General features: G+C 44.0%; 1 protein-coding gene across 2 annotated transcripts in view; it reads right to left on the minus strand.

Annotated features, from left to right (window-relative positions):
* LOC118366971 (tyrosine-protein phosphatase non-receptor type 4-like) overlaps window positions 1-23130 on the minus strand; it is a 104015-nt gene that overhangs the window by 24435 nt on the left and 56450 nt on the right. Inside the window, exons 8-16 of one of the 2 annotated variants that reach the window (XM_035749850.2) lie at window positions 21498-21618; window positions 20897-20984; window positions 19712-19800; window positions 18429-18492; window positions 16470-16642; window positions 15724-15792; window positions 15036-15170; window positions 7437-7595; window positions 3319-3475 (exon numbers count right to left, since the gene is read on the minus strand). In XM_035749850.2, coding sequence (XP_035605743.2) covers window positions 3319-3475; window positions 7437-7595; window positions 15036-15170; window positions 15724-15792; window positions 16470-16642; window positions 18429-18492; window positions 19712-19800; window positions 20897-20984; window positions 21498-21618 — 1055 coding nt within the window. The remainder of the gene's footprint in view (window positions 1-3318; window positions 3476-7436; window positions 7596-15035; window positions 15171-15723; window positions 15793-16469; window positions 16643-18428; window positions 18493-19711; window positions 19801-20896; window positions 20985-21497; window positions 21619-23130) is intronic. The other variant, XM_052493723.1, reaches the window with a different exon arrangement.

Below are 23130 nucleotides of genomic sequence, written 5' to 3' on the forward strand. Positions count from 1 at the left end.
CAAGTCCGAGCTCTGGCTGGGCCACTCAAGGACATTGAGACTTGTTTCCGAAGCCACTCCTGCATTGTCTTGGCTGTCTGCTTAGGGTTGTTGTCCTGTTGGAAGGTAAACCTTCACCCCAGTCTGAAGTCCTGAGAACTCTGGAGCAGGTTTTTAATCAAGGATCTCTGTACTTTACTCAGTTCATCTTTCCCTCGATCCTGACTAGTCTCCCAATCCCTGACACTGAAAAACATCCCCACAGCATGATGCTGACACCACCATGCTTCACTGTAGAGATGGTGCCATGTTTCCTCCAGACATGACACTTGGCATTCAGGTCAAAGAGTTCAATCTTGGTTTCATCAGACCAGAGATTCTGGTTTCCCATGGTCAGAGTCCTTTAGGTGCCTTTTGACAAACTCCAAGCAGGCTGTCATTTACCTTTTACTGAGGAGTGTCTTCCATTTGGCCAATCTACAATAAATGCCTGATTGGTGGAGTGCTGCAGACAGTTGTCCTTCTTGAAGGTTCTCATATCTCCACAGGGGAACTATAAAGCTCTGTCAGAGTGACCATAGGGTTCTTGGTCACCTCCCTCACAAAGGCCCTTCTGCTTTGATTGCTCAGTTTGGCCAGGCGGCCAGCTCTAGGAAGAGTCTTGGTGGCTCAAAACTTCTTCCATTTAAGAATGATGGAGGCCACTGTGTTCTTGAGCACCTTCAATGCTGAAAACATTTTTTGGTAACCTTGCCCAGATCTGTGCCTCGACACAATCCTGTCTCGTAGCTCTACGGACAAATCCTTTGACCACATAGTGCATGTCAGAGCAAAAACCAAGCTATCAACTACCACAGCTGAACTCCAATCAAGTTGTACAAAAACCTCAAGGATGATCCATGGAAACAGGATGCACCTGAGCAAAATTTCAAGTCTCAGCAATGTCTCTAAAAACATGTTTTCACTTTTTCATGCAAACAAGCCATTTGGCACACACGCCTGCCATCATTCACTTTGAACTGGACTGTGTGTTTACAGGCAGCTGCAACAGGGTGACTTTAGATCATTTCAACACATTCGCCAAAAGTCAGAAAAAACACCAGAATGGATTTCTGCAAATATGTAAACACCACGGTAGTCATCTTACATTTGGGAACTTTACAATCCTATTGATCAAACAACCATGAGAAGGTAGGCTCTCTCCCTCAGTTATGAACATCAACGAGAAAAAATCTAATGCTAGTCAGAAAAAAATGAGCGAAAATATAACAGAGGAACATTAGATAAACCCTCTCAAAATTGCACTGATATACAATGGGGAATTGTAGTCTACTCGTCCCTCTGCAGCTTGCCTGCCTGGCTAAAGTTGGCTAGCTTGCTATAACTACTTCTAGATACAACTTACAGAAAACCTCACTGACCATTTTACTCGCCCTAGCAGAGCTGGTTAGCTAGGCTATTTACATGTTATCTAGAGCGTTTGTGACTAACAAATAATGTTATTACCGACGTTTACTGACACCGGTCATTTTCAGCGGGTGTTGCGCATTCTTAAATTCATCAGTTATTCTGTGCTCTGGGACACTAAAGACGACAGTGCTCTGAAAACGGAGTAGATAGCATATCTATTGCGTTTGTAAATTCACCCTAACTGGTTAACAGTCGCTCAAGTTCTTGCTAGCTAACCAAATGGCACCTGCATCTCTAGCTGGGTATAGCCACCAAAAAAACAACATCAGGGGAAAGTAATTCACTCACCACTCCTCCAGGCAGCAGCTCTATAGAGATGACTGGGAATTAAATAAGAAAGTCATCAAATAAATGGTTAAGTAATATGCAGTCACTAGCATCATGGGACTTGCATCTAGCTAGCTAATGTTACTCTGTTTTTTGCTTGCTACATAAATAGATACGCTAGCCTATTAGCCATGTTGACTGTCTTTTATCATTGCGCTTACTAGTTTGATTGTGTTGACATTCCCAGCCTTAGTTACATTCGTCTGTTTCTGTCCAAAATATTAAGTAATTGAAACTGAAAAAGTGCATCCCAAATGGAGGCAGCAAACAATGCACTAGGCCATGTGAATTACAACCTGATAGTAACATTATTTTGGACTACCAACAAATGTATTGGTGGATTATATTAAATCATGCATTGAACTGCATTCAATATATTCCCCCAGCAATGCCTTCATGTGCATCATGGAACATTGAGCCTTATTAAACCTATTTTAAAAACATCAGTTTAGTAGCACAAACTGGGCATTTGATCTTTTTGACTTGATATTATGATTGTATTTTATATCTGCAAAATAGTTCAATGCTGTCAGTTCCACTTTAAATGCACTGCATTGTGTGGATTGAATGCTGTAACACTGAATAAAACAATTACTAAACGTCCCATGATGGTAGTGACTGCCTATTACTGCTCATCACTTAATCATTTATTTACATGACTTATAAACTTTAATAAAACACTTGTTTTATTTGATGACTATTATTTCATTCCCAGTCATCTCTATAGAGTTGCTGCCTATGATGTCTGACAAAAATCACTATTTTAGTAGTTCTTCAAAGTAAATAAGGCATACTTTTATGACTGCTGAATACAAACTATCAAATCAATTAGATCATGTACTTTCAAGCTCAAAGCAACTGCTTTCTATCCTCTCGATCAAGCTTTCTTTCGTCTCCCTTTCTGCTCCGCACAGACCAGATAAGTTTAAGCAGACGCAATGGATCATGGTCATTATAGTTAATTACCAAGTTTTATGCACAAAACTGTAGAATATTGGCCTGTTGGAATTCCCAACTACATTGCACAGTTCAGGCTTCATTCGACTTATCGCTACAGAAACTGCACATCGAGCTCACAGAGAAAAATAGAACGAAATGGAATTCAAATAATTGAACGGACGTTGGTCAATTAGTTTTTTTTTTTTTTTTTAAATGGTTAGCTGGTTAATACGTTTTTTTATTTAAAATTATCGCTCGGTACTAACAAGTGGTCACTGAATGGTTTGATGAGCATGAAAACGACGTAAACCGGAAATCCATGGCTCTCTCAGTCACCAGATCTCAACCCAATTGAACACTTATGGGAGACTCTGGAGCAGCGCCTGAGACAACGTTTTCCACCACCATCAACAACACACAAAATGATGGAATTTCATGTGGAAGGCTGTCGCATTCCTCCAAGAGAGTTCCAGACACTTGTAGAATCTATGTCACGGTGCATTGAAGCTGTTCTGGGTCGTGGTGGCCCAACGCCCTATTAGGACACTATGTTGGCGTTACCTTTATTTAGTCAGTTACCTGTAAGTCTATGGGTGGTCTTACCGTGGATTTGTCGGATGCCATGGGGATGTCGTACATCTCATTGATGTGGTTGTCAAGGAGACTCTGCTGGGAGTGGTCCTGGATGATCTGGCTCAGGTTCTTCCTGGACTGTTTGGGAGGCAGGGCCGGGGGCTGACCATCTACTGTCTCTGGGGATCTGTAGAGAGAGACAGTGTTAGCTAATGGTACCGTACCTTCTGTCTGTTAGTCAGTGAAGTCATTGATCCCTTTTCAAGATAAGACATGTTCCATTTCCTAAAATCCAACAGAACTCAGTAAGCCATTGAGCGAATCAGAGTTTTTGGTTTAGCTGAGACTCCAGTTGCCCCTGTGGCCATTGGCCAATAGCAAAGCAGAGCTGCTACAGTACATTCTCCAACAGGGAGACACAGTGGGTGTGTGTTATTCTGTGTACCCAGAGTCATACATGCATACATACAGTTGAAGACGGAAGTTAACATACACTTAGGTTAGAGTTATTAAAGCAAATTTTTCAACCACTCCATACACTAGGACATCTAATTTGTGCATGACAAGTAATTTTTCTTACATTTTTGACAAGTCATTTTTCTTTTTCTTTTACCAGACATATTGTTTCACTTATAATTCACTGTATCATAATTCCAGTGGGACAGAAGTTTACATACACTAAGTTGACTGTGCCTTTAGACAGCTTGGAAAATTCCAGAAAATGATGTCATGGCTTTAGAAGCTTCTGATAGGCTAATTGACATCATTTGAGTCAATTGGAGGAGTACCTGTGGATATATTTCAAGGCCTACCTTCAAACTCAGTTCCTCTTTGCTTGACATCATGGGAAAATCTAAATAAATCAGCCAAGACCTCAGGAAAAAAAAATGGTAGACCTCCACAAGTCTGGTTCATCCTTGGGAGCAATTTCCAAACGCCTGAAGGTACCACGTTCATCTGTACAAACAATAGTATGCAAGTATTAACACGATGGGAACACGCAGCCGTCATACCGCTCAGGAAGGAGAAGCGTTCTGTCTCCTAGAGATTAACGTACTTTGGTGCAAATCAATCTCAGAACAGCAGCAAAGGACCTTGTGAACATGCTGGTGGAAACCGAGTCAAAAGTATCTATATCCACAGTAAAAAGAGTACTATATTGACAACCTGAAAGGCCGCTCAGCAAGGAAAAAGTCACTGCTCCAAAACCACCTAGAAAATCCAGACTACGGTTTGCAATTGCACATGGGGACAAAGATCGTACGTGGGAATCTTGTGGAAGGCTACCCGAAACGTTTGACCCAAGTTAAACAATTTAAAGGAAATGCTACCAAATACTAATTGAGTGTATGCAAACTTCTGACCCACTGGGAATGTGATGAAAGAAATCGAAGCTGAAATAAATCACTCTACTATTATTCTGACATTTCACTTTCTTTAAATAAAGTGGTGATCCTAACTGACCTAAGACAGGGACTTTTTACTAGGATTAAATGTCAGGAATTGTGAAAAACTGAGCTTAAATGTATTTGGCTAAGGTGTATGTAAACTTCCGACTTCAACTGTACACACACAAAGTTGGTCCAATGCGGTTTCTGTCCGCCACTTTCTCGATAGTCGTTGCTAAGTGATAATTGCCGCTTCCACGTTGGTCTTATTTCTGATAGGTTTTGAAAACTATGAAGATGTCCATTAAATGCAGATATGCAATTTGTTGACACCACACCACAGTACAGACTAGGATACACATTATCCCAAAAGCAACGCAATAAAAATGTCTTAAATACGCTGCTATGTTGTGCTTGTTTAAAGCGGGTAACCACAGAATTTCACCACAAACATTTAAAGAATAAAGCCTCCAACATGGCAGCCGTGCTAAAACGTGGCTGAACTTTTTATACAGTATATGGCTCTTTGTGTGCCTAACCCACCGAGTCACAATGGGGGTGTGTTATAGTGTACCTAACCATCCTAGTCATTCAACCACAGAATTCGCAGGAGGCCCAGGGGGAGTTGAGGCCAGTCATAGCACATTGTCTTTGTTTAGCGTCCTGTATGCCGGGCTGGTGTCACAACACAGGAGACACTGGCCTGGTCCGGAGGGGGACCCTGCAGGAAGGACAGACAGGCCTCTCCAACATAAACAGACACTATGCTGACACCAGCCACAGGGCTGGGGGGAGGGAGAGACGGGCAGGACTACTGCTCACTGACCACAGGGAGACGCAACGTAACACACTATAAAATAGTATTTTGGTCTGAAATGCTGGATAGTTAGCTTTACAAAAACAGATTGGTGTATTCCGCTAATTACATCAAGACAATAAGATATAACGTGCTACAATTGTGGTCCTTTTTCACAATGCCCGTAAAGTCAGGGAAAGTTCAATATTCTCTTTATTCTTTAAAGGACAGTCTAGGGTCAGCCGCCTTACAAGTGACAGTGTAGTGGGATGTTTTCCTGGTTTACAGATCAAGTTGTAGAGGGGGAGGTATTACATGACCTGGTTGCTATGCTTTGGTTTCAACCGCCTGAAACCTTATCCTCACTGAGCTAAGGCTACGTGACAGGGAATATGGTTGTTTTTATGTTTATTTTTGAGAGAGCTGGAGAGAGAATCTATGTGCGTGTGTGTGTGTGTCACTGGATATAGCAATGATGTGTGATCTCTCAGGAATAGTGAGCAGGTGGTTATGTCATCTTCTGGGTCAGTGACAAAAGAGATGAGCAAATGGCTTGGCACGTGCTTGTGTGTGAATGCAGAAGTGAAATGAGAGTGAAATGGGGAGCGAAAGTATATATGGTGAGTGCAGGCATGTTTGTGTGCATATGCATAGCTTAAATAGGGATTATGTACATGTCAGAACTATTCCCTCCATTCCCAGTACAGGTGCAGTATCTGTACTAATGCTGGTGACATAGTTCTTGGTAAGATAACACAGCAGAACATATAAAAAAACATTCCTGCTCTAAGATAAAACAGTAACATATGGAGAGACTCCGACAGACAGGCTATTAATCGTCCTCCACTCCTAGTGGCACTTACCCAATCTGGCCTAATAATAAACAGTTACTGGAACTCTGAAAGGCATCTCGAAGAACATAACAGCCAAAGGAACTGGAGTACAGGGATGGCTGAAGGTTGGGATGTCGAGCAGAGGGACGACAGAGACTGGGAGCGGGACAGGGTGAGGCCAGAGCAGGGTTTACAAGTTGAACATAGCCCCACTCATCAGGGCAACCCAACCCTAGTAGGCCAGGGGTTAGGCTACTCAGATGTCAGTGAACCACTACTGCATTAACAGAACCATTAGGACAATTTGACCATAGAGGGGTATATGGCTCTAAGTCAAAGACACTAGGGGTTAGGCTACTCTCAGATATCAGTGGACCAACACTGCAGTAGACTAGAGTCACGGGCATTTTGACCTAAGAGGGTGATATGGATCCCAGTCAGACAGGCCAAAGGCATTATTATTTTTACTAGTACTGTGTTGATCACCCCCCACCCCCACCCTGCTCCATGCTCCCAGAGCTGTAAACACTTCACTTTTTTTACAGCCCGTGTTCAAAGTCTCTGTTTCCATTGAAGAACATTAAATGACATTTGGGAAAGGGTGTGAACTGTAATTGTAAGCCACAGACCACAGGCGAACCATTAAAAATCAGCTGTTTCAGCAGTCGGCGTAGACAGCATGGCACTGGAACTGTCAAGTCCAATTTAATGTGGCTCCCATAGACTTTTTAGACAGCGGCTTTAGTGGGGACTTTAACAGTGGAATCTATGCACGGTCACCAACTTTCATCCTCATTAACAACTATATAGTGGTGTTCTTTTGGGAGTGAGCTGGTGAGAGATATTCCATTATAATGTTTGACAGTCTTTCTCTGAGCACGAACATATTGTTTCAGTGTAGGCCTAGTCACTTGTACCGGGCTATAACTAGGAGCCAGAGTTGTTCCTGGTCAGATCATGCAGTCATGTCAACAGGGCTACACATAACCACCTCTCTCATCTTCCTCACTACTGCAGTGTGTCCAGTGTCCACAAGGGGTCAGACTTACGAGTGGAGTCCAGTCTGATGCAGTTGCCTTGAGTGGATGAGGCTGACTCGTGATTGGAGTGAGAGTGTGGCAGCAGACTTACGGGGAAGAGTCGAGGCTGATGGAGTTGGCCTGGGTAGAGGACGCGGATTTGTGATTGGAGAAGACAGGGAGGCTGGGCGAGGCGTGAATCACATGGTCCACCAGGTGCCCAACTGACGACGGCCTCATCCTCGTCCCTTCCTGTACAAACGATTTCCGGCTGCACGCATACACACAAATCAGTGGTTAGGAGGATTGTGTGTGTAATCAAAGCAAATTAATGTACGCTATCCACAGTTGGAAAACTTCTATTTTATTTGGATTGTATGATGTTCTGTCCAGCTCTCTGAAACACTTACATGTGTATAATTCCTTTCACTCATGCAATGAAATGTGTCAGTACCATTAACGAAGGTATTGGAACTATAATTCCCTCACAATGTACAGTGGGGAAGTATTCAGTCCCCTTGACTTCATCCGCATTACTTGTTACGTTACAGCCTTATTAAAAAATTGATTAAATCCCCTCAATCTACACACAATACCCCATAATGGCAAAGCTAAAACAGGTTTTTGAAAATGTATTCAAAATAAATTTTTAAAAAAATCACATTTTCACAAGTATTCAGACCCTTTACTTAATACTTTGTTGAAGCACCTTTGGCAGATCCTCTCAAGCTCTGACAGGTTGGATGGGAAGCCACTCCTGTGTTGTCTTGGCTGTGTGCTTTGGGTCGTTGTCCTGTTGGAAGGTGAACCTTCAACCCAGTCTGAGGTCCTGAGCGCTCTGGAGCAGGTTTTCATCAAGGATCTTTCTGTACTTTGCTCCGTTCATCTTACCCTCGATCCTGACTAGTCTCCCAGTCCCTGCCACTGAAAAACATCCCCACAGCATGTTGCTGCAACCACGTTTCACCTTTGGGATGGTGCCATGTTTCTTCCAGACGTGACGCTGAGCATTCAGGCCAAAGAGTTTAATCTTGGTATCATCAGACCAGAGAATCTTGTTTCTCATGGTCTGAGAATCATTAGGTGCCTTTTGGCATACTCCAAGTGGGCTGTCATGTGTCTTTTACTGAGGAGTGGCTTCTGTCTGGCCACTCTCCCATAAAAGCCTGATTGGTGGAGTGCTGCAGAGACAGTTGTCCTTCTGGAAGGTTCCTCGTCTCCACAGAGGAACTCTGGACCTCTTGTCAAAGGCCCTTCTCCCCTGATTTCTCAGATCGGCCAGGAGGCCAACTCTAGGAAGAGTCTAGGTGGTTCCAAACTTCAATTTAAAAATGGAGGCCACTGTGTTCTTGGGGATTCAATGCTGCAGAAACTTTTTTGTACCCTTCCTCAGATCTGTGCCTCAACACAATCCTGTCTCGGGGCTCTAAATCAAATTGTATTGGTCACATGTTATTGCGGGTGTAGCGAAATGCTCCAACAGTGCAGTAGTATCTATCAATTCACAACAACACAAACATATCTAAAAGTAAAAGAATGGAAGTAAGAAATATATAAAATATAGCCATTGACTAAAATACAGCAGAATCGAATACAGTATTTACATATGAGGTGAGTAAAGCAGTATGTAAACATATTAATATTATTTAATTGTTCCATTATTGAAGTGGCCAGTGATTCCAACTATGTACAGTTGAAGTCAGAAGTTTACATCCACTTAGGTTGGAGTCATTAAAACTTGTTTTCAACCACTCCAAACTTATTTTTAACAACTATCGTTTTGGCAAGTCGGTAAGGACATCTTTGTGCATGACAAGTAATTTTTCCAACAATTGTTTACAGACAGATTATTTCACTTATAATTCACTGAATCACAATTCCAGTGGGTCAGAATTATACATACACCAGGTTGACGGTGCCTTTAAACAGCTTGTAAAATTCCAGAAAATGTCATGGCTTTAAAAGCTTCTGATTGACTCAAATTATGTCAATTAGCCTATTGGAGGTGTACCGGTGGATGTATTTCAAGGCCTACCTTCAAACTCAGTGCCTCTTTGCTTGACATCATGGGAAAATCAAAAAGAAATCAGCCAAGACCTCAGAAAAATTGTAGACCTCCACAAGTCTGGTTCACCCTTGGGAGCAAAAGTATCCATATCCACAGTAAAACAAGTCCTAAATTGACATAACCTGAAAGGCCGCTCAACAAGGAAGACGCCACTGCTCCACTGTAGCCAGACTACGGTTTGCAATTGCACATGGGGACAAAGATCGTACGTTTTGGAGAAATGTCATCTGGTCTGATGAAACAAAAATAGAACTGTTTGGCCATAATGACCATGGTTATGTTTGGAGGAAAAGGGAGGAGGCTTGCAAGCCGAAGAACACCATCCCAACCGTGAAGCACGGGGGTGGCAGCATCATGTTGTGAGGGTGCTTTGCTGCAGGAGGGACTGGTGCACTTCACAAAATAGATGGCATCATGAAGGATGAAAATTATGTGGACATATTGAAGCAACATCTCAAGACATCCGTCAGGAAGTTAAAGCTTGGTCGCAAATGGGTCTTCCAAATGGACAATGACCCCAAGCATACTTCCAAAAGTTGTGGCAAAATGACTTAAGGACAACAAAGTCAAGGTATTGGAGTGGCCATCACAAAGCCCTGACCTCAACCCTATAGAAAATTTGTGGGCAGAACTGAAAAAGCGTGTGCGAGCAAGGAGGCCTACAAACCTGACTCAGTTACACCAGCTTTGTCAGGAGGAATGGGCCAAAATTCACCCAACCTATTGTGGGAAGCTTGTAGAAGGCTACACGAAACGTTTGACCCAAGTTAAACAATGTAAAGGCAATGCTACCAAATACCAAATGAGTGTATGTAAACCTCTGACCAATTGGGAATGTGAAAGACTGAAATCGATCTAGATTATTATTTTGACATGTCATATTCTTAAAATAAAGTGGTGATCCACCGGACGTACTACCTGTCCCAGACTTGCTGTTTTTAAACTCTCTAGCAGGAGTTTAAATGATACTCTTAATGATCGGCTATGAAAAGCCAACTGATATTTACTCCTGAGGTGCTGACTTGCTGCACCCTCGACAACTACTGTTCTTATTTGACCATGCTGGTCATTTATGAACATTTGAACATCTTGGCCATGTTCTGTTATAATCTCCACCCCGGCACAGCCAGAAGAGGACTGGCCACCCCTCATAGCCTGGTTCCTCTCTAGGTTTCTTCCTAGGTTTTGGCCTTTCTAGGGAGTTTAGCCACCATGCTTCTACACCTGCATTGCTTGCTGTTTGGGGTTTTAGGCTGGGTTTCTGTACAGCACCTTGAGATATCAGCTGATGTACGAAGGGCTATATAAATACATTTGATTTGATCCTAACTGACCTAAGACAGGGAATTCTAACTAGGATTAAATGTCAGGAATTTTGAAAAACTAAGTTTAAATGTATTTGGCTAAGGTGTATGTAAACTTCCGACTTCAACTGTATATAGGGCAGCAACGGTGCAGTGTTGTGTAACCGGGTGGAAGCCGGCTATTTAACAGTGTGATGGCCTTGAGATAGCTGTTTTTCAGTCTCTCTGTCCCTGCTTTGATGCACATGTACTGACCTCCCCTTGTGGATGATAGTGGCGTGAACAGGCCGTGGCTCGGGTGGTTGATGTCCTTGACGATCTTTTTGGCCTTCCTGTGACATTGGGTGCTTTAGGTGTCCTGAAGGTTAGGTAGATTGCCTCCGGTGACGCGTTGAGCAGACTGCACCAACCTTGCGGGCTGTGCAGTTTCGGTACCAGGTGGTGATTTTGCCCAACAGAATGCTCTCAATTGGGCATCTGTAAATGTTTGTGAGGGTTTTAGGTGACAAGCCACATTTCTTCAGCCTCCTGAGGTTGAAGAGGCGCTGTTGCACCTTCACCACACTGTCTGTGTGGGTGGACCATTTCAGATCGGTGTACACATCACTGACGAAGAACTTTAAGCTTTCCACCTTCTCCACTGCGGTCCTGTTGATGTGGATAGGAGTGTGCTCCTTCTGCTGTTTCCTGAAGTCCACAATAAGCTACGTTGCTTTGTTGAGGTTGGTTGAGAGGTTATTTTCCTGGCACCACTCTCCCAGGGCACTCACCTCCTCTCTGTAAGCGGTCTCATCATTGTTGGTAATCAGGCCTACTACTGTTGTGTCGTCACAATCATGTGTAAACAAGGAGTACAGGAGGGGGCTGAGCACGCACCCTTGTGGAGCCCCTGTGTTGAGGATCAGCGAAGCGGAGGTGCGTTTTCCTACCTTGGGCGGCCCGTCAGAAAGTCCAGGACGCAGTTGCACAGGGCGGGGTTCAGATCAAGGGCCCCGAGCGTAACGATGAGCTTGCAGGGTACTATGGTGTTGAATGCTGAGCTATAGTCAATGAATAGCATTCTTACATAGGCATTCCTCTTTTCCAGATGGAATAGGGCAGTGTGCAGGCGATTGCATCGTCTGTGAATCTATTGGGGTGCCAGGTAAAGTAGAGGTGATATGATCCTTAACTAGCCCCCCAAAGCACTTCATGATGACAGAAGTGAGTGCATGATAGTGATAGTAATTTAGTTCTGTTACCTTTGCTTTCATGGGAACAATAGCGGAAATCTTGAAGCAAGTGGGGACAGCAGACTGGGATAGGGAGAGATTGAATATGTCCGTAAACACTCCAGCCAGCTGATCTGTGCATGCTCTGAGGAAGCGGCTATGGATACCATCTGGGCCAGCAGCCTTGCGAGGGTTAACATGCTTAAATGTCTTAATCATTTCGGCCATGGAGAATGAGCCCCCACAGTTCTTAGAAGCTGGCCTCGTCGGTGGCACAGTGTTACCCTCAAAGCGGGTGAAGCAAGACGGAAAACCAGCCACGTCGCGGACACCCTTTGTAGTCCGTAATTGTCTGTAGACCCTGCCACATACGTCTCGTGTCGGAGCTGTTGAATTGTGACTCCACTTTGCCTCTGTACTGATGTTTTTCCTGTGATTGATATACGGAGGAAATAACTCAACTGTTTGTATTCAGACATATTCCCAGTCACCTTGCCAATGATGAATGCAGTGGTTCTTGTACGAATGCTGCCATCTATCCACAGTTTATGGTTTGGGTATATTTTTAAAAGTCACATTGGGTACAAAATCTCCTATACACTTCCTGTTGAACCGTAACAGTCGATGTGTTGGTAGAACACTGGTACACTTTACCTCAAATTTGCTTTGTTAAAAATCCCCAGGTACAATAAATGCAGCCTCAGGATATGTTGTTTCCAGTTTGAATAAAGTCCATTGTAGTTCTTTGAGGGCCGTCGTGGTATCGGATTGAGGGGGCGTACACATGGCTGTGACTATAACCGAAGAGAATTCTCTTGGGAGGAAATACGGTCGGCATTTGATTGAGGCATTCTAGGTCGGTTGAACAAAAGGACTTGAGTTTCTGTATGTTACCATAATGACAACATGAGAAGTTAATCATGAAACATACACGCCCTCTTTCTTCTTCCCGGAGAGTTCTTTATTCCTGTCTGCGCGATGTACTGAGAACTCCGATGGCAGTATGGACGGGGACAGTATATCCCGAGAGAGCCATGTTTCTGTGAAACAGAGTATGTTACAATCCCTGATGTCTTTCTGGAAGGAGATCCACACCCTGAACTCGTCTACTTTATTATCCAGAGACTGTACATTAGCAAGTAATATACTCGATAGTGGATAGTATGCACGCCTCCTGAGTCGGACTACAAGTCCACTCCAAATACCTCTTATCCACCGGCGATGTTTTGGAGCAGCCGCTGGAATAAGTTCAATTGCCCTCGGGGGTACGAACAAAGGATTCAATTCGGGAAAGACGTCTTCCTGGATGAGGTGTCGACGAGTAAGTAAACCACCACTTCCCTCCGTATTATTGGCCAAAGTGCAATCACGGGAAACCCAACTGATTGTTCTACAATTAAGACTATCCTACCAATGGGACATTAAAAACTAATATCTTATGTTTCACAGAGGCGTGACTGAACGAAGACGCGGATAATATAGAGTTGGCTGGATTCTCCGTGTATCGGCAGGACAGAGCAGCTACGTCTGGTAAGACGAGGGGTGGGGGTGTGTATTGGTCAATAACTGCTGGTGCGCAATGTATAAAATTAAAGAAATCTCAAGGTATTTCTCACCTGAGGTAGAATACCTCATGATAAGCTGTAGACCACACTATCTACCAAGAGAGTTCTCATCCATATTATTCATAGCCATCTATTTATCACCACAAACCGATGCTGGCACTAATACTGCACACAACGAGCTGTTTAAGACTATACGAAGAAAATGTTCATCCAGAAGCGGCGCTTTTACTGGCCGGGGACTTTAATGCAGGCAAATTTAAATCAGTTTTCCCTCATTTCTACCAGCATGTCAAATTTTCAATCAGAGGGAAAAACAACTCTAGACCACCTTTACTCCACACACCGAGATGCAGACAAAGCTCTTCCCCGCCCTCCATTTGGCAAATCTGACCATAATTCTATCCTCCTGATTCCTGCTTACAAGCAAAAACTAAAGCAGGAAGTACCAGTGACTCACTCAATAAAGATATGGTCAGAAAACACTGATGCTATACTACAGATTCTATACTACAGGACTGTTTTGCTTGCACAGACTTCCGGGATTCATCCAATGGCATTGAGGAGTATACCACCTCAGTCACTGGCTTCATCAATAAGTGCATCGACAACGATGAAGCCATGTACTACAGGCAACATCCACACCAAGCTAAATGCTAGCGCTGCTTTCAAGGAGCAAGACCCTAATCCAGAAGCTCATAAGAAATCCTGCTATGCCCTCAGACGAACCATCACAGGCAAAGTGTCAATACAGGACTAAGACTGAATCCTATTAAACCAGCTCTGATGTTCATCGGATGTGGCAGGGCTTGAAAAAAATCTGACTACAAAAGGGAAACGCAGCCACGATCTGCCCAGTGACGTGAGCTAACAGATGAGCTAAATGCCTTTTATGCTCACTTAGAGGCAAGCAACACTGAAGCATGCATGAGAGCACCAGCTGTTCCGGACGACTGTGATCACGCTCTCCGTAGCTTGTGTGAGCAAGACCTTTAAACAGGTCAACATTCACAAAGCACCATCAACACCACTGAGCTGCTGGTCTAGGGACAATTCCTTTGACCTTAAGGCTTGTTTTTTTTCTGACATGCACTGTCAAGTGTGTGACCTCACCGTGCTTTTACACCTGCATTGTTTGCTGTTTGGGGTTTTAGGCTGGGTTTCTGTACAGCACTTTGAGATATCAGCTGATGTACGAAGGGCTATATAAATAAATTTGATTTGATGATTTGATTTGACCTTATATAGACAGGTGTGTGCCTTTCCAAATCAATCAATTGAATTGACCACAGGTGGATTTCAATCAAGTTGTAGAAACATCAAGGATGATCAATGGAAACAGGATGCACTGGAGCTCAATTTCGAGTCTTACAGCAAAGGGTCTGACTACTTATGTAAATAAGGTATTACTGTAATACGTTTGTAAAAATTTCTAAAAACCCGTTTTTGCTTTGTCATTGCTTTGTCATTACTTCCCAAATGCACCGTCTGTCTCGCCCTCTCGAAGGTCATGATATGTGGGCATTATATTAGGACATGCTATAAGGAGTAGTGTCAGGAACTTACTGGTTAGGGGTTCCGGGTGGGGAGCGTGTGGGCAGGCTCTGGGTCTCCAGCCTCTCGTCTGATAAGCTGTTCCGGCTCACAGCCTCCCAGTCTGTGCCGCCCATCAACTTCCTGGCCAGGGGCTTACTGGGAGACCTACTCAGAAAGGAAACACAATCAATCACATGACCGAGCCAAGGAGAAAGTGATACTGCTGACCAATGGGATGGAGGACTGCGTGATAAAGGAGATGGGGGGGGAAAAAAAGACACCCTATTCACGACTATATAGTGCACTACCTTTAACCAGGGCAGACAGAGTGCACTAAATAGGAAATAGGATGCCATCTTAGACACAGCCAGAGTTATGAAACAATCCAGACTTAAGCCCAGATGTTGATGCTGACTGAGGCCCCAGCTCAGAAATAAAGATATAAGCTGTGAGACTAGGATGTTATGTTTGGCCCATCAACACCACTAATTCATCCTACATCACCTCTGGGTAGAGGGGCAATAATAAGGCAGTAAATGAACACTAATTAGGTTGGTGCTCGTTCACCATCACTTCCTATACTGACTTTGGGCATTACAGATTTAAGGCTATCTTACTCTTATAGGACCTACCAGCAGTAACGCGGTCTAACATACATTCAGAATGCATCTGTTCATATACATGTACAGACAGTACAGTGTTGTGGTGCATTACATACCTGGCGAACACCCGGTCCTTGATCCCCTTCTCTTTGCCATACTGCACCGACTGCACCTCTGTCCTCCCGCTGCAGAGACAACGTTCAAACAACATCCAACGATCATTTAATACCATTCAGCCACATATTACAAACTGCTGTGCAGCACCTAACTTCCAAACATGCGCTTCAATAATGCATAAAAAATTCCGCTCCCCTTCGTGTTTCGGTTTCAACCATGTCTCAGACTTTTCTCCAAAACCCCGATTTGTCAGAGCACAATCTAGAAGGAAGGAACTCAGAAGTTTTAGCCCCCTCATCACCTCCACTCACAGCACAGCTCAGAGCAAATACTCAAGTATTTAAATTTCAACAGTGAACAGTTTACATTTGTTTGTACTATTTCTAGACTACATCTGAGAAATGAGTCCATAATGAATAATAGAAGAACTCCCGTTTCCCCCCAAAAATAAAAAGCATTTTGAAAAACAAGCTCAGTTCTGGGGCATGGTTAATAATTCAACTACTTTTCTCCAAGATGAGAGCACGATAGCCAACAGCTAATGTAACTCCCCAAACACTGATGATTGATGGAACTTGTCATTGTGACCTAGCAAACCTGTGTTGACATTTCAATTACAGTGTTTTGCGGCTGGCAAGTGCGTGTGCGCGTGTGTGTGTGTGTGTGTGTGTGTGTGTGTGTGTGTGTGTGTGTGTGTGTGTGTGTGTGTAGATGCTCATGGGTGGCAATGGGGATTTTCGCCTACCAGTAACGGAACTTGGAGCCCAGGGTAAAGTAGTGGGCAAAGAAGTTCTTCTGGGGGGGAACGGGCCGTTCCAGACGGAAGAAAGTGTGGTGTTCTACACAGGTCTTCCATAAGTTCTTACAGGCTCTGTAGTTTACCATGTTAAACCCCAGCAACGTCTCCCTGGTCTCATTCTGTAAAGGGAAGGAGGGAAGAGAATGACAGTGAGTGACAACAATAATGACAAATGAGATACAGTTTGAGCTGCTGGTATGTAACCGCCTTCCCACAGATCATTAAATTTTTTCGGTCAATAGGCTTTACTGTGTACTATGATTCTCCTTGTTCGTTGTGACCTAGGGTTAGAGTCTGTATGTGTGTGTTTCGCATGCCTGAGACTCAAGTAGCAGAAGTGAGGAGGTGTTGAGTCAAGGTCTTGGTCACAGAAGGGGGAGACAGGCAGCAGGGGGTTAATCCTTGTCTACTGCCACAACATCACCATACACCTCCCTCAGCCCCCAGAGGGTCTCCTGATGTCACACGCCACTAGCCATGAAGACATGGTGGTCCCACTTGGGTACTAACAGAAAAGGCGAGTTTGCTGACCATCCACACTTGCATCTTGAAACAACTTCAAGGAAGAGCAGGTTCTCTGAACAACCCCATCATCATGTACATTAGACTAGAGGTCACCTAGCCTCGCCATGAGGTCAGATAAAGTAGGGTTACTCTCTTGGTCACTGGAGACAACTCACTAGTCCAGGAGAAGAAAAAAAAATAAAGGGGCAAATTCATTTCCTGGTTTGTTGTTGCTTTTTAAAGGGTGTGCTGTGACCCGTGCTCACATGACCGTCCGTTAACAGCCTTACCCATCTGTCCATGGGCGCATCCCAAATGGCACCCTATTCCCTATATACTGCATTATTTTGGGCAGAGCCCTGGCCAAAAGTAGTGCACTAAATATGGAATGGGGTGCCATTTGGAATGCACCCATGAATTATACAGCCTGAGTGACACCATGGAGGCTGGCTGATGGCCGCAGTGCTTTTAGTTCAACTGCTCTGGAAATACACCACATCCATTATTGAACCAGGGAAGAGGGGAGTGGATGGGGAAATAGAGGGAGTGGATGGGGATCTTTTCCTGAGATTCCATGGTTCCATCATGGGGCTTAACGGAACAGAGGAGAGGAGGGAGATGGAGAGGGAGCCAGCAGCTTTCGAATCAGTTTTAGATCACGCTCACTGCCTCTCGCTGCCACAAATATATTCTTCATAATTAATAAGCATTTAACAAGCTCTTCCTGTCTCGCTGTCCCAGATTCCAGAGACAGTCAGTGGCGGAGCAGGCCGGTGATTATGCCAGCATGCGAGTTAGTCAAATAAACAAATATGGACGCTGGGTTTGGGTGAAGGGGGCAGTGTGTTAATGTCTAAGCAAAGTTGCTTCAGATTGATATGGATGCCTGTGGTATGGTGTGGGGAGGGCCTGGATCAGTGGTAGATGGTCATGGGGCGGCAGGGTAGCCTAGTGGTTAGAGCGTTGGCCTAGTAACCGAAAGGTTGCAAGTTCGAATCCCCGAGCTGACAAGGTACAAATCTGTCATTCTGCCCCTGAACAGGCAGTTAACCCACTGTTCCTAGGACGTCATTGAAAATAAGAATTTGTTCTTAACTGACTTGCCTAGTAAAATACAGGTAAAATAAATCAAATAAAAAGTCCATTAACAGTATTAGCTAGTCTAGTCAAACTCATCCAGTTTCCACCCTGATGAGCCAGAGAACTGGGTCTGGTCTGGTGACACTTATGACAGGGAAACATGGTCACACATGCTTATAGGAACCTAGGGGCTGCGTTCACTACAAAGTGTGGTCCACTGGGTAAAAGACTCCTCTGACTCCACACATTGCTGCTAGTAGATCCAATCTCACATTTTACTGTCAAAAGAAGGACAGTGGAAACAACGGCTTGAATACTTACCACTTCTCTCCTGAGCTGAACGAAAAACTGTTTGCACTTGAATGATATTTTCACAATCTTCAACCTGAGGGGAGAGAAACCCACAGAAATACGTCAATGTGTGTCACTGCTGAGGGTCCTCTTCTTTCATGGCTCAAATTAGAGCCACTGCAGAGAGAAGCTGACTAAAATGTCTCCCTATCAAGACTAATCCCCTCTCTCCCTCCTCCCATCCTCACCCTCCCTTCCCCCTTCAGCCCTTTTCCCACTTCTACATGACTCACAGCTCAACTAAATACATTTTACATTCTTACACACACACACACACACACACACACACACACACACACACACACACACACACTCTCTCTCTCTCTCTCCAAGGCAGTGAGTCATGCCCCATCTAAGCAAAGCTAATTTGTCAGCCCGTTGTAGACAGAAATAGGAGCGAGGCTAGAATCCACACGACTCACTCTCTGATCCATCTCTGTTCCGAGTGACTGGATTGCTATGTTTTCTGATCTGCTCTCTGAGAGGAGTAACGTTATGCATCACCTATTACTAGTAGGGGCAGGCGAGCCAAACAGAGAGGGAGTGGCCGATAGGAGAAAGTCTTTTTGCGTGACAGTTGCCGACAGCTGTTGTGAAACGTGCCACTGTTAGCAGCCCTAAATTGAGCCGGACTGGAAAGCATCTGAGCCCATATATTTTCAAATGAGCTGTATGTGCTACATCAAGCAGCTGGCTTTTAAGAATGGGGATGTGTGTGCTGTGAGGAGCTTGTAGGGGGTGGGGGTTGGGAAGTGTGTGTGTCAGTGTGTTGGATTATCACTCGTCTGGTCAGGATTTGGGCTATGCTATCCCACCCCTGGCACACACTTCCAGAAGCCCCACCAACAGGGCTGAATTTATAAGAATTAAAGCTTTGGGCCTCAGACAATTCACATGAAAGCCTAAACCGCTCGGAGTCCGCTCTCAGAGGAGATCCTAGAAATGATCATCTGCGGTTTACAGATTAATATGTAAAGCACTCATGTGAGGTGCTTAGAAGAATCCTATTCAACACTTTTCTGAATGCTTCTGCAACCTGGATGATTGAAGTCGATGATATATAGCTGAAAAAACAAAACATATCCTCTTCCTACTCTCACACACACAGTGAACATTTCAATTTCTAACACAATCTACAAAAGTGGATGCTATTTGTGATCAAACAATCCTCTTGTAGCTGCGATCCAATTCATTCTCTGATTCACAAATCGCCTCATCTTGTATCAGAATCAAGTCTTCAGTTTGTCACTCACCAGGGAAAGCAGTTGATTCGTACCCTGTTCTTGTAAACCACGATCCCTGTGGACATCACCCCAATTAAAATCTCAGTGTTGCTTTGATCCTGGAACAGAGAGCGAGAAAGAGGAAGATTGGGATGAAGAAACACCGGAAGGAAGGAAATCAACGAGAAACATTGGTGGCTTAAGAGTCTAAGTACCCTGACAGTGGGCAAAACCTGGTGGGAGCTGGTGTACAGACCCTTTCCCCCTAATGCAGGGGTGGGGGGAGTGCCGCCTTTTGGTAGCCCTAAGCTACATTTTGGTTGGGGGGACCCCCCAGGCGCTAGTGGTCGCTTAGTGGCTAGGGCCGGATATCAGTAGGGGGGGGGGGATTGTCCGCAGCTTAAAATGGGGCACAATCACTCTTTTGTGTCATTCTTTAAAAAATAAATTGTTTGTTGTGTAGTAAATAGTTCCACTTTTATTTATAGTTTTTTTATTAGTTTTTTCCTGTAAAGCACATTGTGTTACATTCCATGTCTGAAATGTGCTGTATACATAAAACTTTATACTCTCCACTGTAATTGTCAAAGTGTGGTGATCATTCTAGAGAAAAAAATGGCTGGATGGACAATGGTGGCTGGGGCCTCTTTTTAGATCTGCCTTTGACTCATTGTACCAGGACTGTCTACATGACCTGCTCTGTCTTATGAACCAAACTATTATCGAGACAAAAACAAGCAAACCTAGACAGTCAGACAGACAGACACCCAAACTAGCACATAAAAGCATGCAGAGAGACACATTCTGGGGCAAAGAGAAAAGCCTGTCTAATCAGACAATGAGGGAAATCTCTGTACAATTGAGGATTAGTTTAAGGCCTTTTGACACTGGAGTGCTCTGCCCTGCTAGTATTTCTTTAGAGACACACACACACACAGACAGACGGCTCGTCGAGGCTCAGTGGTTCTGCTGTTCCTCAGATGTACAGGAATCCAAAGCATTAACTTCATGAGGCCCTGGCGGCACGGGCCAGAGGAACACGCAGACGGTACATCAGAATGATATACTACTGTACACGCATATTTCAACCTTCAACACATTTCTACCTGCTGGGTTAGAAGGCACAGCTGTATGAAACATTGGTGTCAGTGGTGCTATGAAAAGTGTCTTTATGCGGTAGCAGTGACACACAGCCACACAGGGGAATAGCCTTACCCTTGCATAGTGCAATTCCACTCCGTACAGCTCCAGTGTCCTTGCTGTATTCAGGTAATTAAACTCTGACTGGGCCGGAGACAGGCCACTGAGGAGGAAGACCGAGAAATGCATGAGAGAGGGAAGGTGCCTCAAACTCCACTGCTAGTAACCCATGCACAGAAAATGGAGCAGTACAGTGAGGCAACGCTTTTCCTCGGAAATTCACTCAATAAAACCATGGAAACCTTCCCTGCTATGAAAGCTGGTGCAGACAAGTAAAACGAGTATACAGCTGTGTATGAACATCAAAATCAAACAAATTGTATTGGTCGCGTACACAGTTTAGCAGGTGTTGTGGTGAGTGCAGCGAAAGGCTCATCTTCCTAGTTCCTATCAATCAATGCTGTAAATGTTAAACTACACAATACAAACTTAGTACAGCAGTAGACAAGTTCTTTTTGGATGTAGGTAATAGTACTAGAACTGTTCTGAGTAAATAAATAAAAAATACTGCAAAGTTGACTAGGAGCTAGAAACAGGGTGACTGTTAGTCGGCGCCATCTTTTGTTTCTTGGATCAGAAAGAGAGTATGCATGGTCTTGTGAAGATGGGCCCCTACCTGTGCTGTTGGTGGTGTTTGGTAACCTCCTTGTCGAAGCCTTGGGGCGGGTTGGGGATGAAGCAGAACTGTGAGAGGTAACCAGGAGCATGCTCCGAATCACTGTAGTCCCCCAGCTCAGCTACACAGTGCAGAGAGAGTCTCAAATAAATTCAAATAGTAGAGACAGTCAAGTCAACTCCCTATATGACGCAGAAAACAGCAGGCTTATATTGTATATGAAAGATAAACCAAACAATAACCTCAAAAGCCTGGTTATGATGTCTATTAATGAAAGAGACAAGTGGTTGAGAAGCCTTTGGTGCTCCAACAACCTCTACAGTAGCTAAGTACCTTAGATCCATTAGCTTGCGGTCGTGTGCGAAAGGGCCTCAATTCATATGAATGGACCTCTAAACCACTGGCTCACGACTATCACTGACAAACACATCAATTCAATACACAGTTATTGATGTAATCACCAGAAAGAAAAAAGAAGCACAACGCTCAAACTAAACAGTAAATTGCCTATGGATTTATGCAAAGAAATATCTACACAGCACTAATGCCAGAGGCTTCAGCACGAGTGCATTTCTTGATCGAATTTGATCAGCCTCACCGATTTCGCAAAACTAACCCAAATTAACAGCAGCATTCCATCATGTTTCATACCCTTAACCCCATGGTTAAAATAGCATGAAACCCTTCTCATGAGTAGAGACATTGAGCTAATATAGGCCTAAGTAAGTGTCTGGACATGGACACGGGGTGGTTGTGTTACATGGCGGTGCAGTTCAAATCCCTCCAGTGACCTATATAGCAGCAAGACTCCCAATGAAAAGCCCTGGAGAGTGAGGCAAGCCTCAGCGGGCCGCTGCAGTGGAAATGGGACAGACAATGAGGAACATACCCCTAACCCTCTCCCCTCCAATCCGCCAGGAGTCATTATTAAGGTCAATCTGATGAAAAGTTGACAAGATGCACTCAGGCTAACGGCCCACAACAATTGGAAAATGTGGCTCTGTGCTAGCTGTAGACCACTAGGCTAGGCTAACATGTAGATAGCATGTTGGTTACGGAGTTGAGCTGCTGGGCGACTCGGCTATTCTTTCCCATGAGGAGTTGAGCTGAGCTGAAAAGGCTATATTGTGCTACAGTATTCTGGACATGTCTGTTCAAGGCTGAAGCAGCAGCAGTACTCTGCAACATAGTATTTTATCTACTTCGGTGGCGTAGCACAGTTCCGTAGGGCCCCCCTCAAGGTCCAAGAGGAAATGTGCAGTTTTATAGATAATCTCATGCTTTTTTTTACACTTTGTCTTGAGGATGAGAGAAAATGTTGCAGTTTTAGAGCTTGGGATTCTTGAAAGATTAACATTTGAAATATCTATTTTGATAGACTAAAGTATCAGCTATGACACCACACAAAGGAACAACCTATTTATTTATGTTTTATAAAATGTAACTAACTGGATTGTTGTAAACTCAATCTGACCCAATAAAGGACATTTAGTTCTTACAATTGTCCAAGTGTTTAAAAGGCCTTCATTGTTTAATTCTAACATTTGATTAATAAAATATGTAATACAAATCTCCAAACTTCTTTTTGTTTTGTTTTAATGCACAATTAAATTCTCCAGGGCTAATTTCATTA

This window comes from Oncorhynchus keta, chromosome 34, assembly GCF_023373465.1.
Source record: "Oncorhynchus keta strain PuntledgeMale-10-30-2019 chromosome 34, Oket_V2, whole genome shotgun sequence".
NCBI classification, from domain to species: Eukaryota; Metazoa; Chordata; class Actinopteri; order Salmoniformes; family Salmonidae; genus Oncorhynchus; species Oncorhynchus keta.